This window comes from Amblyomma americanum, chromosome 4 (assembly GCF_052857255.1).
Source record: "Amblyomma americanum isolate KBUSLIRL-KWMA chromosome 4, ASM5285725v1, whole genome shotgun sequence".
In the NCBI taxonomy this organism is placed as follows: Eukaryota; Metazoa; Arthropoda; class Arachnida; order Ixodida; family Ixodidae; genus Amblyomma; species Amblyomma americanum.
The window spans coordinates 62769937-62789447 of NC_135500.1; the positions used below are offsets into that span (position 1 = coordinate 62769937).

The 19511-nt window shown below is 45.9% G+C and overlaps 1 protein-coding gene across 2 annotated transcripts in view; it reads left to right on the forward strand.

Moving 5' to 3' along the window:
• Positions 1 to 756: 756 nt before the first annotated feature.
• Positions 757 to 19511, forward strand: part of LOC144127981 (N-acetylglucosamine-1-phosphotransferase subunits alpha/beta-like) — a 151023-nt gene continuing 132268 nt past the window's right edge. For both annotated transcript variants that reach the window (XM_077661009.1, XM_077661010.1), the window contains exons 1-7: positions 757 to 1060; positions 1204 to 1289; positions 1360 to 1479; positions 5318 to 5499; positions 9773 to 9975; positions 12102 to 12245; positions 12359 to 12400. In XM_077661009.1, the coding sequence (XP_077517135.1) occupies positions 887 to 1060; positions 1204 to 1289; positions 1360 to 1479; positions 5318 to 5499; positions 9773 to 9975; positions 12102 to 12245; positions 12359 to 12400 (951 nt within the window). In that variant the 5' untranslated portion in view covers positions 757 to 886. The remainder of the gene's footprint in view (positions 1061 to 1203; positions 1290 to 1359; positions 1480 to 5317; positions 5500 to 9772; positions 9976 to 12101; positions 12246 to 12358; positions 12401 to 19511) is intronic.

Here is a 19511-nt window from a genome sequence, read left to right on the forward strand (position 1 = left end):
GACATTCTCTGGTCCTGTGAAACCCGAATTATAATGGTGCTGTACTGTATAGAGAAACCGCGGTGCGGAGCCTGCATAGAGTGCATGCGTCCCAATATGGATGAGCAACAACTACACAGGAAAACGTTTGCGCACACCTCTCGCTTACAGCAGTTTTTTTTTTAACGCTAAATTTTTGAGCACCATAGCATACAAGACAACATTAATTGCCCAAATCCCGTAGCGGCAAACTTTTTCACGCTTTTTTTTTTGTTACCAGAATAAATAGGAAACGATTTTTCTTCGGGGTGCGTTTCCTTTTAGGTTGCATTGTGAGCGTCCTAGGCCAGAGGCACTGCTTAGGCATATTGTCTGCTTTCGTACACGACGTATGGATTGGAAATGTACGCCGCTGGTCGCCGCACCTTCCCAGTCTACACTAGGGTGATTGGAAGGTTGCCAGTGGCTGTAATATAGACATCGTAAGGCATGATTGGGAAACGCAAAAATATAAGGCCGACTAATCGCTCTGCGTGTATGCTACGGCGCTTGTGCGCCTAGCAGACGACACGGCCAGAGACTGGTCAGCACTTGTGCTGCTCTCACTTACAGAGAACGGGCCACGCTAGGCATCTGACATATTGATATTATGTACATATATAAGCACAGAGGAATGGTTTACGAGTCGTGAATGCCTTACAGATCTTTTTCCTGCACTACGAACATTCTGATTTCAAAACCATCTCATTGCTCATCATCATCATTAAGAAAGAAGGCACGTGACTTGAACGTCGCGTGGTTTGTGTTTGGCAGGGCGTCGGATCGCATGTGCTTCTCGCGTCTTTGAGCTACGAAGCTGCCAAGCTTGATATCCAGTGCTATCGCTGGAAAATGATAAGCGCCGTTGATGCCCAAGGGCACAGTCGGAGGGGATCACGTTCAGGCGAAAAACATGCGCCGGACAGTGTTTTGCAAGCTCCTGCAGCGACAGACTTACAGCGTGCTGTCAGAGAAGCGTCTTTGTGTCGTTTCGCTTCTCGCCTTTGCCGTCCTGGCTGTCGCGGCCTTCCACTTTTGCGAGGCAAGTCGCCGTGCTCACAAGATCGTGCGCAGTGTTGGTTTGGCACTCCCTGTAGGCCCACGCCGTCACTGAGCTGCCGCGCGCTGGGTGTCTCTTGGCCGGGCTGCGATCGAGTCTGCTCCTCTTTTTTTCTTTTGTGTCAGGTTGCGTTCGACTGGAGCAAGACCAAGTATGCTGCTGTCTTCGACAGATTCCGTGACAATATCGCCGGCGAGAACTACCAAGACAGGCTAGTGTTTCTGCATTTGTCTGTCTCTGTCTAGCTGTGTGTACCCTTGACTCAACGTGCAATGTCGCAGGCTGTGTCAAGACATGCCGATCGACGCCGTCTACACCTGGGTGAATGGCACAGATCCGGAGCTGGTGCGCAACCTGTCCCTCATCAGGAAACAGCTCATGCTCGAGGCTAACAAGTCGAGGTGAGCGGATTGGGGTTTGGTGGAGCATTTGAGCAGTAGCACGATTTATTTTTCAGAAATGATGCCTTGTCGATCATAATGTTTGACATTTCTTTTGCCGTCACGACAAGCGAGCTAGGATACTTGGTGACGGCAGTGTAGCTTATTATGTATTTTGTAGCAGGATAGTACGCAGGGGGTTATCCTTTGCTTTCCGCTTAGCCTTTGTTCAATTGTCACAAGTTTAGCCGCGATACATTAGTGGTGCGTCCGAGATTTCTCCTTTACCTCAACTTGTTATCTGTCACAACACATAATGCTGCTAAACAGTGATCCTATGAAGAGCTATAAGAGGAGGGACAGTAAAAGATTCTGGGGAAAGTTCATTATACAACAGCGAATATGTGACATCTTACAAAGAACGTACTTCAAGAGCGACTTCTTTAATACTCATTCATTGCGGAATTCAGCCACAAGTTACAGAAACCACTTAGGACACGCTTCAGTCAGCTGTGCCCTCCAAAACAGATTTGCTTGCAGTCAGGCAGCTAGCCTCCGCAAGTACAATTCTGTCCAACTTTTTGCTGTGGTAGTTAGGGCATGTTACAGAAAGAAGCATTAGCACAAACATATGCATGAGAGTGGCACAGACAAGTGCTTACTGGCAACTGATTTTTTACAATTTCTCAGTCAGAAATCTGCATCAAATGCTCTGGCAGATGTGCACTTTGGTGTGTCGCCTTGGTGCATCAGGTCACAACAGTGGGGTGCATATTGTGCTGGACTGAAACATGGTCATCACAGCAGCAGTGCTGCAGAGTGCACTAACTCATTTGAAGTGATTTTCAAATCTGCAGTCCACAAATTTCAATATACCGCTCGTTGTGGAGATGGGGTGTGTGCCAGTGAGTATGTGATGAAATTCTGGCACAGAATGAGAAGAACTTGGAGAAAAAAAAAACGGACGCAATGCATTCTCCTGAGTGACACGAAAGTGGGCTAGAATAATAATGATGCTAAAGCATTGGCTTCTTCATAGTGGACAGTGAGCAGCACAGTGGAGAAGCCCAACCTCAGTATGTAGCTAACCAGATGCTAGAGAAACGCTTTTTAATCAGGGTTGTGATCCAGGGAAATTCTCTGGGCCCCTTGCCTAGCTGACAAGGCTCCTTCATCATTGGTGAGAAAGAAAGGTGACTGGCTATTTTGAGGAGAATCTTGGACGACCTTTAGTTTCAGTTTTTCCCGCCTGTTTTGCAGCACGCAAGGCTGTAATATTTTGTCAGCGCAGTCAAGTTAATTAATGAGCTGTATTCGTTTGTTTTGGTGGCTTTTGTATCATTTGCATAGCAGTGCCAGAAATGGTTAGTTATCGGGAAATTTGGCACCCCGATTACTTTATATGGGCACCTGTTACGGTTCTCAATTTCACCTTTGTGGTATCACGATATTAGATGTTTGGTATGAAATACTTCAGTCTTCACAATTCTTTTTACGTCTTTAGTTTTGTTTGGGCTTAAACCTGCACCATTCAACAGACATTAGAAGGCTTGGCAGTTACTGTTAACATGTCGAAAATTGGAGCCTAGTTTTGTGTATATGGGTTGAAGGGTAATGAGATTTTCAGCATGTTGACACTGAGGACAAGTTGGCCTGTGTTGATAGACTACCATGTTCTGATGGCAACGAGGCTACTTCCACTGGAAACGGAGCTTTTGTATGCTGGCAAAAAAGCAAAACAAAGTGACATGCAGGTGGTGCCACCATCAACCATTTTCACAAGCAAACTGCAATGATGCCAGGCCAGTCTTTTCTGCGCAGATCCTTGAGGCCCAGCTGCCGTGCAGTTTACTTCGAGTTGATGATCATGGAATCGCTTTTTATCTTGACATCATAAGATTGAATAGAGTGGCAAGGGGAAAAAAAATGTTTCATTCTTAAATCCAGTTTCCTCATAGACAAATGTGTCCTTTGCCACTGAATAAATATGAACACAGCCAAAAAGAGCCATGGAACCAATTTTTACTGAGAAAAGAAATTGGGGGGAGCTTTCCACAGTGTCTCTTTAACCCTGTAACGCCCAGGCATTGAAAACGCAATTGAAAAAATACATAGCAGGAAACCTCAATGAAGTAAATAGCAAACTGCACTTTGTGAAGCCAGTACTGAGTGAAAAGAAAACTTGTGTCCAGGAACGTTTCATAGAAGTAATTTTATGCAGTCTCTGTATTGGACATACACACCCTACAGCCTGCCATGGTGGCTCAGTGTTTATGGCACTCGGCTGCTGACCCGAAAGATGCAGATTCGATCCTGGCCGCGGAGGTCGAATTTCGATGGAGGCGAAATTCTAGAGGGCCGTGTACTGTGCGATGTCAGTGCACGTTAAAGAACCCCAGGTGGTCGAAATTTCCGGTTACAACCCCGGTTTGGGATGTTAAACCCAATAAACCAACCATACACACCTTACACACACCTTCCTACTAACAAAAGAAGACATGCCTATTTGAGAGAAATGCGGAGATGAACTTACATTAAACCACATCTTATTCTTGTGCACACAACTTGAGTCAATGAGAAAAAAATATTTTTCTGCATTTTACAACGGACACACCCCTTTTCATCCAGCATTGATTGTGGGGGAAGATATGCCATATGTTTTTAGGTTTTTAAAGGAACCAGGTGTCCTTGACCCTGTGCTTTACTACATTTTGTGATGCACATCATGCATTTTCTCGCATCTGAGAAAAGGCGAAGGCCTTTATTTATAATTTGTTGGGAGCCTCGGGTGTTCTTGCCCAGACAGGGACTGTTGGTGATGTGACCTAAGTTTTTAGAAGGAATTATACCTTGTGGTTGGCACATGATAGCCTTAGTTGCATATGCGCCACTGAACACAACACATTGAAGAAGTCAGATGAAAGTTATAAATTCCTAGAGCTTCACCACTGTAAGGTCCCTTCATTACAGAAGTGTAAAGAACTGGAGTATGTATCAAGCGAAAGGTGATTACAGCACAATTAATTTCAAGTAATTTTGATAGTTTCTGAATACTGAAGGTCGATAAAACTGCATTCAAATATCCAGCTGCCTACAGTAAATCGGGAGAAAAATTCAAAACTTCTCCTTCTCTGGCCAGTGCGGCATTACAACCACAGATTTCGGGCTGTTTACTTTTGCAGTTTGCTCTTGCATGAATTTATCTTTCAGCAGAACTCCTGTATCTGTGGCAGGTTACATATTGGCCTTGCATTGATAAATATGTTGGGCAAGGCTGTTACTTCACATAAATTAGTAGTTCACGTGCTACTGATGTGAGCACAAGTGAAAATATTTCAAATTTTTACACTCTATCGCATTTGATTTGATGGATGTTATGGGGTTAATGAAATACATGCATTCATTGTTTGAGGTCATTGTAGTTATTTAGCTGCTTCAGATTGTTGTGCAGGACATAGTACTTACAAATACTGTGATGCAGAAAGGGGTTGTCACAAATACTGCAGTAACAGTTGATTAGAGATTTTTTTTTTCAGTTGAGGCTTTTGCAATTGACGCAGGTAAACAGTATTCATGCGGTTCAGTGTTAGCACATAGCATATTGTCGTTGTGGATATTGCTTTCCTATCGACCTGATGATGCACATGATTGTGTATGTCACTCTTTCCATTAGTTACCTCGGCCATGCACATGTAGTTATGAGGCACTAGCTTACTTTCTGACTGAGGAACTGTTGTTTATGCCCACGAATCTTGCATTTTTCTTGTAAAAAATTTTGATTTTGTTCCACACTGCTTGAATATCGATCTGTGTTGAAGTTTATTGCTGCCTGACTTTTGTATGGATGAATGCCTTGCAGCCCATCAGCCTGTCTGTTCAAGATGTGTGTCATATCGCCGATCCTCATCTTGAAACATGACTCAAATGACTCGTCACTGCCGGCTGTCCAGGATGGGGGTGTGGAGCGGGTCTTCCGACTGTCACACCAACTGAAGGCTCCACACTCCATTGTGGCCCTTCTTTACTCCACTGTTGATGCAGGTGAGCTACAAAACAACCTGAAACTTCATTTTAAGTTCATATTGCCTTTATGGGACTGTTTGTAGTGCATAGGTTGTCTACGAACGAACTAGAGACACCGAATTTTAGTTGCGTGTGTTCTTCTTTCGAATGATGCATGAGATATTAGAATACATGGATCACCGCATGGTATTCACCTATAAAAGGTAAAACAATTGATAATTGAATTGATTCTCTCATGCTGTTTCAGTTTTGGTTTCATCAACCGAACTACGGCTGTGGCATGTAGTTAACCTTTAGGTCACGTCACATGAGGCATGAAAAAACGTTATTTTAATTCTCTGCAATACTTAAACCAACCTGCTGTAAGAGCTGTCATAACAATAAACAACGTATCAAACGTTGTTTTTTTTGTGCCTCAAGGACCTAAAGACCAGCTACATGTCACAGCCATCATTTGGTTTATGAAACCAGAGCAGCGGCAAGAGGAAATTCAGTTATAAACTATTAAGCGATCATAGGCCATTACCATTTGGTGATCTGTGATTTTTGATGTCGGACGTATCATTTGAAAGAAGAAAACTCGTAAGCAAAATTTTGGTGTCTATAGTTCTTCATGTAACTGCTGTTGCTATGGCTGACTGGCTGCGGAATTTGCCTGCTGAGTACAAATTATCAGGGTCAACCCCGTTCATAGAAAGCCACTTTTCGATGGAGGTGAAAAGCAAAACTGCCCATGAACTGAGGTCTCTGTCCACTTCAGGGAACCCATGGCGGATTAAAATTAATTTGGAGCCCTAAGTTATGTTGATGAAATTAACTCTTTCCCCACCGTGTAAAAAAATGTTCGTATTTTGTTTGTCGGTTTTCATTCACTTATTTCTTTAAGAACTATGATGTTTTACATTTAATGCAATACTACAACTTCTTTCCGTAAAGTTCCGAGACTGAGTTCATTAAAAAAATTGTGTTTAACATTGAAATCATTTAAGCAGCACCCCTTCAAAATAGTCTCCCTTGCAGTCTATATAGAGCCTCCAACGCTTCTTGAGGTCTTGGAAACAGTTGGAAAACGCTTCTTTTGGCAGGGCTGTCAGCTCCTTTGTAGTGGCGTCTTGAATGGCCTCCACGCTCCCCATCCAGTGACCTTTTAGGGCTTTCTTCACACGAGGAAACGGGAAAAAATCGCATTGGGAGAGGTCAGGCCAGTATGGCAGATGGGGAAGTACAGTAATGCTGTGCTTGGCGAGAAATTTTGTCACGCTGAGAGCAGTGTGTGGCCTTGCGTTATCGTGGAGAAGGCTCCATTGTCCAGATACCCATAAGTCAGGGCAACCACGTTGCAGTGCATCACGCATGTGTTGGAGCACGTGGATATAAAACTCCTGACTCACCGTCTGCCCTTGTGGGATGAACTCGTGGTGCATGACACCTCTGGCATCGAAAAAAACTGTCGGCATCGTCTTTGTTTTGGTCTTTTGTCGCCGCCCCTTTCTCGACGCTGGAGAGCTTGTGCACCGCCATTCGGCGCTCTGCCTCTTTGTAAGCAGATCGTATTGAAAACCCATGTTTCGTCTTCAGCAATGACGCTTTCGACAAATCCAGCATCTTTCTCTGCCTCTGAGAGCTAATCAGCGCTCATTGATGCCAGCGCGTCTTTCTAGTCCTGTGTGAGGGCGTGCGGCACAAGTCTGGCATTCAGCTTTCGTTTCCTGAAGTTCTCACTCAAAATTTGGTGGCATGTTGTCTTACTTAATTCGAGAACACCTGATAGCATGCGGACTGTAATGGTGCGGTCTTGCTGTATGATTTCCCTGATCCGAGGCGGGTTTTTTTTATTCCGTGAGGTTGAAGGGCGCCCCTGCCTTGTGTCATCTTCCACCGACGTTCTCCCCAAAACGAACCTCTTGTGCCACTCGGAAACTCGCTCCCACGATAATGTCTCTTTGTCGTAAGCGTCACGAAGGAGCTCATACGTCTGTGTGGCTGTCTTGCCACACTCAGCTTCACAGAATTTTATTTTTACACGCTGTTTGTAGTGGACGTCCATCTCTCCACATTCACTCACAGTAGAATGCGCAGACAACTAGTGAAAACGTATTTTTTTTTACATGTAGTGCCATCTAGCGGCTGCCACAGCAATTAACATAAATAGCTCAGGATAGCCCGAAAAGATGGCGCTACACATATGCACTAACGTTTGTTTTTGGGAATTATTTCTAGAGAAGAAACTATAAATCAGTCTCGAAACTTTACAGATAAAGGTTGTAGTACATGAAAATGAAGGGAGTTAAATGTTCTTTTTAATAACATAATTTTTGTTAAAGGGTTTTATGTCTTAATTTCAAATTTTATTTGTTGAATTAAGGTTTTTAGATAAAATTTGAACAAAACTTGGAACAGTATGCTTGTACCCAAGAAAATTTTAAAAAGTTTCAGAGAAACTTTGAAGTATAGAACTGATATTCTGAGAGGAAAAAGTTCTAGCTCATGCAGTTTTCCAGCTAGAAAACAATCACTATAGGCCCTATAGTTGGGCATGCTATTGAGCGCAACAGTCAGGCGAACCATTCGCAGTGCAGGCGGTATGAGTTCCTGCCCAAAAGGTGTGGAAACCCGACAAATTGACGAATAGCATTGGTAACGTCAACACCATTTTCAAAACGACAGCTGAGTATTCTGGGCTGGTCCCCCAGTCTTCTATGCCCATTGGACTAAAGCTATAATGAGTATAATGAGGCAGCATCCTCGGAGTCATTGCTACCTAGATTGTCGACAAAATCAATCGTCGACACAGCTGAATCACGAGACTTGCATGTCTTAGGGTGCGTGTCACGCTGGCCGAGGTGGCCATTCTCAACTTACGTGCTCTGCAGTTTTCGCAAGCGGTTTAGAAATCGGTGCCATGCAGAAAAAAGTCATATTAAGGTCCAGCTTTTCTCACTGGAAGACAGATGGCACAGCATCTTCAAGAACAGTACAGAAGCATTTGAAATTGGCACTCGCATCTGTCATTGGCAGGATAACAGTGCTCTATGGGTGTGGTAGGGACAAAGTGAGGAGGACACCTTTGTACTGTTTTTCTGACACTTTATACTTGATCTTTGGATTATTTGCTCAGATATTGTGGTTTTGCCTTGGTTTAATAATGAAATTTGGCGTGGTATTAGATTGCTATCAAATATTTGGGAATTCTCGAACGATTAATTTCTTGAGTCGAATATGAACTGAATAACAAGCATATTCGATTCATATTCGAATTTCGAATATGCATACTCCTCTATTTGGAACCCTTCATGGTGTGAAATGTGTTATTCAAACTAAACTGTCGTGCACAAAGGTGTTCCTGGTTGTAAAGCTTTGTTACGAAAAGCTGCTTGCAGTTTGTTGCTCACCATCATGATATTAGTGTGTGCTAAAAGTAATTTTATGTTTCATTATAGTTTTCTTCAGAAGTGTAGTTTAAGTCACATCAAGTGCCAGAATGATGACATGAGAGTACTGTCCCTCTCAACAACGAGGCTGTTGCAGGCAGCAGTGGCGTTGTTTTGTTTTGGTTGTTGCAAGCTGTTATTGTCGGGCATGCAGGGTGTATTGTCTTTGGTACATCTAAATTTCATCCCCAAGCACACTATATGGACAAACTTCCTCGTATGCTGCCAACCTCCACTACTGTGAGGATCTCCGAATCTAGCTATTTTGCGTTGAAGCCGTGCTAAGGGGTGCATTGGAATTGGCCACTGGCTACTATGAAAGCCACAGCTTGGCCACTTTTTTGCTCTCTGCGTCGCACGTTTAGCGCAAAGGATGAAATGATTCACTTTTGTGACTCCATGCATTGGCAGTATGGCCAGCCAAGCAGCCTGCATCACTTGAGTGGGGCGTTATTAGACCTGAGCAGCATTGAGTCCCCTATGCCAAATGTTCTCACCAGGTTCATAATGTTGACATCCATTCGGTCATGTGATTTTTACTAAAGGTCCTTTGCATCAAGAACCCGTAATTTTTGCAAGATCAGGATGTGGGCAGGTGTGGGAAGGGAAATAAATGAGGTGCCTTGCCGTGTTGTTAAGTTATCTGCCCTCTGCTGTGTTGTTACATGTATCACTGATCGTGATAGAGAAGAAAACGGCTTCTCTTTCTACTTGAATTGAAGCTTTTCTTTTCGTAAACCATATACTCTGTTGCTCCCCATAAATCTCAACAAGGTTTTCTGAGGCTCATCTGGCTCAGGACAGCAAAGTGGCTTGGAGTTAATTTTCATTTCAAACTTGCTTCTCACTCTCTGTGTCAGCCAAAGAGGCTGCTGAGATTGGCCACACTGTCGTCTCTGGAAAGAATGTGTCGGTGGGCATGACATTCGTGACGGCTGACACTGCGGCCAGCAACACTGTGCTTCTGGACGACATGCTTATGGTCTCTGGGATCTCCCCTGGAGTGAGCGGCAGCCAAGTTTCCGAAAAGCTGTCGTATGCCGTGCAGGATGGCGTCGTCAAGGTCAGTGATTTGGGATCGGGTCTTGTTTGCTCACAGGACTTTACAAACAGTGAAATTTTATTTTCTGCATGGTAATCCAACTTAGGGAACTGATTGAAGAAGGAAGCTAGCCACACAAGAGTTTCTTTTTTAATTTTGGGGTGTTGGCCAGTTGGAAATTAGTAGAGTAGTAATTGGTTGGAAAGCAGAAGAAGGAAAAGACCACATTCTGCCACTGAGATCTAAACCCAGGACTTTGGTATGTTACATACGGTAATTTACTAGCTGAGCAGCGGTCCAACCTGCTTGCCATTTGAATGCACTTGATTCTAGCTGTACTTTCAGCTATTTGAAATTTCCCACTTGCTGATGCTATTGTATGGTGCACAAGTTATGCATCTCTTATTGATCAAAGTTCCAGAACACCACTCTCAAGAGCACTGGCATGTTGTCAGGCCTGACCCTACTACGTGATTAGCTTGGTTGGGCAAGGTAGCTTAGAGCCGATTCTGAGTCATGCCATACTAAGCATTGATATTATAACACTAGGAAGCTGAGATTTAGTCAAACCAAGTGGCTCGCAGATGTAAGGTTATACGGGTATGTTTAATTTAATCATCACCATCATCATGTACGAACTCTGAAAGGCCTCTAGGCAGGGCATATATAACCCTTTCTAGCCCATAAATAAACTAAGTGACAAGTTATTTTTTCTTCACTTAATGCTTTCCAAGATCACTTGGCATAACTTGTAGCATTAAAACACAAGAAAATAAAATCCTTACTTGGGAGAATAAACCAACACAAATTGATGAAAATGTTGCCACAGCTGATAGGAATCCTGGGCTTTGGTAGTGCCTTCACATGGCCATTGTAGTGCCTTCACATGGTCAAACACGAGTAAACGTCTCGCAGCATGCTGTGTTCCTTGAACACTCACTGGGTTTAAATGTATTTGCCATTCTGGTGGAGCAGTGAGAGGGCGCTTCCTGAACTAGTATAATCCCTCACAAACATGGGGTTCAAAGAAATTATTCTTTTCATGTACCCACATAGTTGTGTGGGCTAGGTCGGAAGGGGAGGAAAAAACATCTTGAGTGTACTACACTGTGGTCATTTGACACAAAAGCAATGAAAGAAAAAAAATGTGAACAAAATCCTAGCTAAGTGAGCAATATGCAACACTGATAATATATATAAAAAATGCATAAGAAGCAAATGAGAATGAACATGCAACGTATCAAGATTGTAACTTGTGATAAAGACGATCTATGACTAAGTTCTTATATTTTATTGGATTAAGCTCACTTTCCATAAAGTTGAGTTGAGGTGTTGAATGCTACAGGTGGGATTAGCCTTGCTTTATCTGCCGGCAATTGCTTAGCCGTAGCGTCCCTTCTATGTTAATATAATGTCCTAAAACCTGTTGGATCTACCCCGCTATGCGCACAGTCTCTTATGATAGCACACATTCTCTCCCGCAGTCACCAGCTATGCACACATTCAATCCACACCACAGTCCACTCCAGAAGTCACCATCTATGCACATAATCAGTCACAGTAGAACATCGTCCATTGCAGTGCACATTCCATCCACACATTCACTCACAGTGTAATGTAGTCCACTCCAGAAGAAACCATCTGCACACACATTCAGTCACCATAGTCCGTTCCTGCCGTCGCCATTTAGAATCAAGATCCGTGTCCTGCAGAAATGTTAAAAGAAGGCGTGCAGCCTCCTTTCTGCATGTCTGGTTTCCACTTGGGTAGACAATGTCCTGAACTGTAATGTGAAGGGTTCCTGTCTTCTTGAAGGAAGCGAACGTCACATACCTTGCCGGGTTGTATACTGGGCAGTACATAATATAATGTTCGATATCCCCGCACACACCACATAAAGAACATAGCGAAGTCGATCCTATGCATCCAGGCAGGAGTGGGAGCAGAGGCAGTGCGAATTCGATATAGTACAGTCACTTTCCATAAACTCTGCCAACTCATTCTATGCAAAAGTGTAATAAGGGCCTTGTGGAACCATGTTGAACCCTGTGGTCAAATACTTTGGCAGTTGTCTAGCTCATTTTCACGCAACTCCAGGTTCAGGGGCCTGGCAAGACCGTTGTTGAAGGACACTCGCGCTTATGCAGGTCTACATGTATGAGGACGAGAGCCTGGCGCTGGTGGTGACCTCTGGGAAATCGGCCACGGAGACAATCTCCAAAGTGAATGTGTCGCTCAAGGCACGGCTGGTTTCCATCAGCCGTGTGTCACTTGTCATCGATCCCCTCTCCGTAAGTCTCACACTTCTTTGCCCAGAGCGGCTTGAAAGGGTTTGGACTGATATTGTTTTGCACTCAAGTACCTCTCTGTTTTATTTGTCAAATCTTTATCTCGCTTCTTGCAGGAAAATGAGGACCTGGTGGCAAGCCGTTTTGCTGACAATGATGTAAGCTGTTGCTTATGAAGCAACTCTTGGTGCATTTTGCTCGATGGGCATGAAAACAGGGAAGAGGACTAGGTATGATGACGGCTTTTTGCTATGTAGCTCTTGTGACAAAAGTTTCGTGCTTACTTTATATTAGGGGTGCGAATACTGAAATTTTTGAATACAAATCAAACATGAATGTGAAAAAAAAAAGGCTTCGAATATCGAATTGAGTGTATGGTCTTTTGCAACTGAAGTAAACAAAACTAGACTGCCTCAGCAACATATAAAAAAATTATGTGCACAGAATGTGCACTGCTTGATTAGACAGCATAACAGTAGCCAACATGTAATGTGTCCTGCAAAATGAAATCCACAGATTGGCAGTACTGCCAACAGAAAATAACCTGATGGCTAGCAAAACCTTGTTAATTTGAAGTTCAAGGGACTGAAAGAAATGCCCGGGTTATTTGAAGGTCGATTTATCAAGTCCCCCACGGTCCCCAAAAATTAAAAAACTTCAGAGAATGCGAAAATGTGGCAAGCCCTTATGCGGCGACTGCATCGCGCAAATGCCTGTAAGCCCGTGATGAGCACCAAATTTTGGCGTACGCGAACACGAGCGATGGGGAACATACTTGTTGTCGGAACGGCGAGACTGCTTCCAAAAAAAAAATTGACTAGCGACACACCAGTCGACGTCCGAAAGCGGCGCGGAGCTGGGATTGGACTAGCGAATGCGCGGACCAACAGCTGCTGTTGCCGCGTGCGAGTGGTGAAGCTCAGAAACCAAAACTATGCAGCCAGGCTATTTTTTGGCCTCGCGACAGGGGCCCTCCGAATGTCACGACTGCCATTACGCCCACTTGAGAGGTGCACGGTTACAGAGTGCAATGCAATAGGCAAGATTTTTACAGGGTTGCTTTCCCTGTTGTGACACCTCGATGCACCCCTTTGGGAGGCTCAAGCACAATTCTACAAGTACGCTTTCCCGCTTAGCGTAGTTGACCAAAACGGGATGGCAGAGATCACTCTTGGACAGTTCTGAAGGCGACAGGATGCATTCCACGGATGTGGGCATTGAGTGTGCAAAGCATCACGGAAGGATAAAAAAAAGTCCGCTTTTGCGCTGCGCTTTTTCGAAGTGGGTCGTTCGGCCGTCTTGTTCACAGCACATGTGATATGTGGTAAAGAGCTCACTTGCGGAATTTCATGCGAGGTCAAGCATAGCGGCATCGGAATGCGATTGCTCCATGCAATAAACGACAAGGATGGAAGGGAAGAGGACCCTTGTATTGTTTTTTCGGAACTTCAAACTCTGTCATTGCATAATTTTCTCAGGTATTGTGGTTTGCCGCAGTCGAATTTATGAAAGTCAGAGTGGCATACAATCACCGGTGAGTGTTCAGGAATTTTTTAATATTGGGAAATTCTCAAATGTCAATTTCTTGAATATGAATGGAATATTAAACATGTTTGATTAGAATATTCGCACACCGCTACTTTATGTACTGTATTTACTCGCGTAATTTGCACAATTTTTTTCTTTAAATTAGGGCTTCAAAAGGGGGCGCATAACATATGCAGAAATCTCGCAGATGTGCCCCAAAAAGCTACAAAGGTCATAACGCGCAGTACCAAAATAAGTGAGTAAAGGCTCCTTTTTTTTTTTATAAACCCCGGTAATAGGTAGTTTATATGTGCACAGATTACACGAGTAAATATGGCATATATATATATATTGAAGGAATATATCGGAAGAGAAGGAAGGCAGTAAGCATGAGAGCAAAGGTATTCAACGATGATTAGGCAAAAAAAGGATCTCGAACACGTTGTCTGCACATTGTTCATCAAAAGTTTCACACACAAAAAAGAAATTATAGAATAGCAGTTTCTCTCAATGACACCTTGAGATAGTGTTAATTTGTACTACTTATTTTCTGTTTCCTTAATGGTGAGGCAGGAGAGTGCATTCTGATGCTTAAACATGAAAGGAGTTGTCAAGATTTTGCTCAGGGCATTGTGTTTTATTAATTTCCACCATGGAGTGTGGGGGCGTATACTACCTGGGGTAGTATAGTCCAATAACGCAGAAGCTTCATTAAAATATTTCAGCCGCAGTAATAGCAGTTGCTCTTTAAAAGCCTAAGCAGACCAAAGTGGACAATAGGATTAATAATTACCATATAAACTTGTATAAGGGGGCCACTTTTTTTTCATTCAGGTGTGTATTTTGAAGGTGTGGCCTGTACACGAATTAAAAAAAAAGTATAACATACTTTTTTTCTAATTTCTAGTTCAAAACGGGGTGCGGCCCTTACACGAGATTATATAGTTATGTGAAGAAAACTGAGTAATGTACAATAGCCTGTCGGAAGGCGGTAACAGTTTATGTCAGGTGGTAAAATTTTCAAGTTGTAGTGGAGGGCATCTACCTAGGCCAAGTAGTGATCGCGAAACAAATAGCCGGAAGCATCAGGATCAATTTACGTGTATTTGGCTGGCGCACTCAACTTATCAGTAGTGTCCGACTCACATTCCCAAAGCAAAAAGCATGTAATAGGTGCGAAGTAATGTCAGTCAGATGGTGACTGGTGCCAACGGGTAAGTGCACATGCACCAGACCCTCTTGGTAGTAAATAAATGCTTTTCGTTCTCAGCCAACTGCCTTAACAGTCGTGTTTCTTCACTCTTGCCCTGAACCGATGGCATTTGTGTCCTGCAAGTGCTTACCTTTGGGGCTGAAGCTTGGAACGTAACAGATGGTTTAATGGGGAGATGCGGGTCTTGAAATGGCAAAAAAAGTTGTGAACATTTAAACTTTTCAAAAATGGCATATTTAGGTTCAGTGTGCCCTAAAGTATCTACCTATAAAGTCTCAAGGTCTAGCTCAACCTTCAATTACTAAAAAACGGATATATTCGAAGCCTTCAATGTGCCGAAATGGCGTTTTCGAAGCAAAATGCGGTAGTATTTCGCGCCTGTCGCTTCCTGTAACCATGTACCCAATGGCCGTCATCTTAGTCGTGTTTGAAAGCTGACGCTCTTCCCTACACTCGATATTACTCACTGTTGTGAATTCTCTGAACATTCTCATTCTGCTGTTTTCTGAGGCCTCTCCAAGGGCCTCCAAATAGCTGTCATGCACACTTAAAATGTGATTTTCTCAGCTTTGTGTTTTTTGCCAACATGACTAGCCCTACGGACATTTTTGTTATGCTTTTGTGGTGCAATTTTTAATCTTATATCAATGATTTCAGAAAGAACTAAACTGTGGAGCTGTGCTACTTTATGGCTGAGTCGAGCATATCAAATTTGATGAACAATGTCTTCTAATTATATTTAATAATTATGGTGAAGCACCTGTAATGGGACCGACAGGCGCAGCGCAGCGAAGAAGCGGACGAGTTCAAGCGGGACAACGAAGAAGCAGACGAAGTGCAGCTGGGTTTTTCGAACGACGCCTGTGAGTGTGCCCGTCGTGTCGCCGGACAACCAAGACCAACCGACCTGTGCTTCAAATAAACGCCTTGACACTTGGTGGAGGTGCCTCGGTTCCCGTCCCGGTCCTCATCCTGAAACTTCGAAGTGGAACGCTCCTCGTCTCCGCCACCATGCCGGAAGGTCCGAGTGAACCATCGCAGCCCATCCCTGCCACCGTACTCTGTCACGGAGTGCAGCGCCAGCGTGACCCTTCTCCATTTAGTGGCACCGATGACCAAGACGTCGACGATTGGCTGGCCTCCTATGAGCGCATCAGCACTTACAATCGGTGGGACGATTCCGTGAAACTTAGCAACGTCCTATTCTATCTAACGGACGTTGCCAACCTATGGTTTCGCAACCATGAGGCCGACCTTCCCACCTGGTCGTCCTTTAAAACAAGCTTCGCCGACGTTTTCGGCCGCCCCGCCGTCCGGAAGCTTCGCGCCGAGCAACGTCTTCGTGCTCGATCTCAGCTCCCTTCCGAGACGTTCACAAGCTACATCGAGGACATCGTTGACCTGTGCAAGCGTGTCAACCCCTCCATGTCCGAAGGGGATAAAGTCAACCACATACTTAAGGCATAGCCGGTGACGCTTTCCAGATGCTGCTGGTGAAGAACCCCACCTCCGTCGCTACCGTCATCCAGCTGTGCCAAAGCTTCGACGAACTCCGCAAGCAACGCGCATCTACGCGGCAGTCCGGCGTGCCTGCGGGGGGTCTTGCTGGCTTGGCCCTTGGTGGCTCGTCTGCTGAGCAGTCCCTGTTCATGCAGCAGATTAAAGACTTCATCCGCGAAGAGATCGCTCGCCAGCTTTCTCTGCTGCATCACATTCCCGACCCCGTCTGCCCTCCGCACGACCTGGCGCCATCTCTCACGCCCACTATCCGTCGTGTTATTCAGGAGCAGGTCGCTGCAGTTCTGCCATCCAGTCCCCCACCTCCTCCTGTGGCAGCGCCGCTCACCTATGCTGAAGCAGTCACCGGTACACGGCGCTCGCCCACCTCTGCCGCCTACCCTAGCAGCCCGGCCTTTTATGCTCCACCGCCGTCTACACCCCCGCCGCAGGTCCCGGTTCGTCGACCCCGCCGAAACCCTACGAACCCCTGGCGTACCGAGGACAATAGACCGATATGCTATTCCTGCGGTCTTCCGGGCCATGTCGCACGCTTTTGCCGTCAGCGATCTCCTCGTTCTGGCGATTTCATGCGCAATTTCCGCTACGATTCCGGGCCGCCCTTGCCTAATGTCTCTTCTGCCTCCTCTACACATCGCTCCCAGTACCCTACTCGTCGCTCGCCTTCCCCTCGTCGACGTTCCATTTCTCCGATGCTCCGCCGCCCGGACCCTCTCCCAGAGGAAAACTGACTGCCGCAGTTCAGGAGGCAAGAACTGCGTGTTTTGCCAACTTTTTAAGTCCTCCGTGTTCTCCTGCTAACGTGATTGAGGTGTCTGTTGAAGGCGTCCCCGTTCTCGCGCTCGTCGACATGGGTGCTGCAGTGTCAGTAATTAGTGATGCTCTTCGCCGCAAACTTCGTAAGGTGACAACGCCGCTGTCTGACTTTTCACTACGTACGGCCACCTCTCAGCGCATCCACCCCATCGCAGCCTGCACGGTCCGCGTTTCTATCAACGACGTCGCCTATACCATCGAGTTTGTTGTGCTGACCGCCTGCTCTCACGATGTCATCCTCGGCTGCGATTTCCTCTCGACCCACCGTGCAGTGATTGATTGTGCCCGTGCGGAACTTGAGCTTTCTCCCCTGTGTGATGTTTCGTTGTGTGACCTACCTGTGCGCTCCGCTAAGCTTCTTGTAGCTGCCGACACCGACATACCTCCCTCCTCTTCAGCCCTCGTTCCGCTCCGCCCCGACTCTTTCCTCAGCGGCCCTGTTCTTTTCACACCTACCGCAGCACCCACTCGCCATCAGCGCCTGCTCATTCCATTCGCCGTTGTCTCGATTTCCGATGGCCACTGCGCCATCTATGTCACCAACCCATTTTCTTACCCGTCGTTTGTTCTTCGCGGCGAATGCCTCGGCTCTATTGAAGAACTGGACCCTGCTCTTGCTTCCGAGTTCTCCGATACCCGTGCCTGCTCCCCAGTTACTGCCTTAGCCTGTTGTGCGACAGCGCCCGATCCGATTTCTATCGACGTCTTTCGTCGTAACATCGCTCCCGACCTTCCGTCCGCTTACCGTGACCAACTCTTGGAACTTCTCTGCCGCTTCCGCAACTCTTTCGACCTTTCCCAGCCCTCCTTGGGGCGCGCATTGGCCGTCTCTCACACAATTGACACTGGTACACACGCTCCCTTGCGTCAGCGACCGTACCGAGTCTCGCCGAGCGAGCGCCGCGTCATCCGTGACAATGTTGACGACATGCTTCGGCGCGGCATAATACAGCCTTCTCACAGCCCTTGGGCCTCTCCTGTTGTCTTGGTGACGAAAAAAGATGGCTCCATCAAGTTCTGTGTGGACTACCGCCGTCTCAACAAGATCACACGCAAGGATGTTTATCCTCTACCCCGAATCGACGACGCACTGGATTGCTTGCAGGGAGTGGAGTATTTTTCATCCCTCGACTTAACGCTCCGGCTACTGGCAGGTCCCGATGGCGGCGAACGACAGGCCGAAAACCGCTTTCGTCACCCCAGACGGCTTGTATGAGTTCAATGTGATGCCATTCGGCCTCTGCAATGCTCCAGCCACATTCGAAAGGATGATGGACACTATTCTCAGTGGCCTCAAATGGGAAACTTGTCTGTGTTACTTAGATGACATTGTCGTTTTTTCCAAAGATTTTCCTTCCCATCTGCACCGCCTTCAGCGCGTACTCACTAGCCTTACTGACGCCGGCCTCCAACTAAACTTGAAAAAATGTTACTTCGGTGCAACGCAGCTCACAATATTAGGCCATGTCATCTCCAAAGACGGCGTTCTTCCTGACCCTGCCAAACTTCGCGCCGTCGCTGACTTTCCCAGACCAACCACCTTAAAAGAACTTCGCAGTTTTATAGGCTTATGCTCATATTTTCGCCGCTTCATCCGAAATTTCGCCAATATCATCGCCCCTTTAACGCAGCTTCTTGCCGGCAGCCCGAACCTTTCGTCTTGGTCTCCCGCCTGCGATACCGCGTTCAGCACTTTACGCCGCCTGCTGGTCTCTTCCCCCATCCTTCGCCATTTTGATCCCGCCTGTCCGACAGAAGTTCACACTGACGCGATCGGTGTGGGCTTGGGCGCAGTTCTTGCCCAGCGAAAGCCTGGGTATCCGGAATACGTCGTCGCTTACGCCAGCCGCGCCCTCACCAAGGCGGAATCAAACTATTCTGTTACAGAAAAAGAATGTCTCGCCATCATTTGGGCAATTGCCAAGTTCCGCCCTTACATTTACGGCCGGCCCTTCTATGTCGTCACAGACCACCACGCCCTATGCTGGCTATCCTCCCTCAAAGATCCTTCTGGCCGACTCGCCCGCTGGGCTTTACGTCTCCAGGAGTTTGATATACACGTCATTTATCGCTCCGGTCGCAAGCACTCGGACGCCGACGCCCTTTCTCGTTCACCACTCCCATGCGAGTCAACCTCTGCCCTCGTCTGTGCCTACGAATTCTCTTCGTTCAACATCCCTGATATGCTCTCCGAA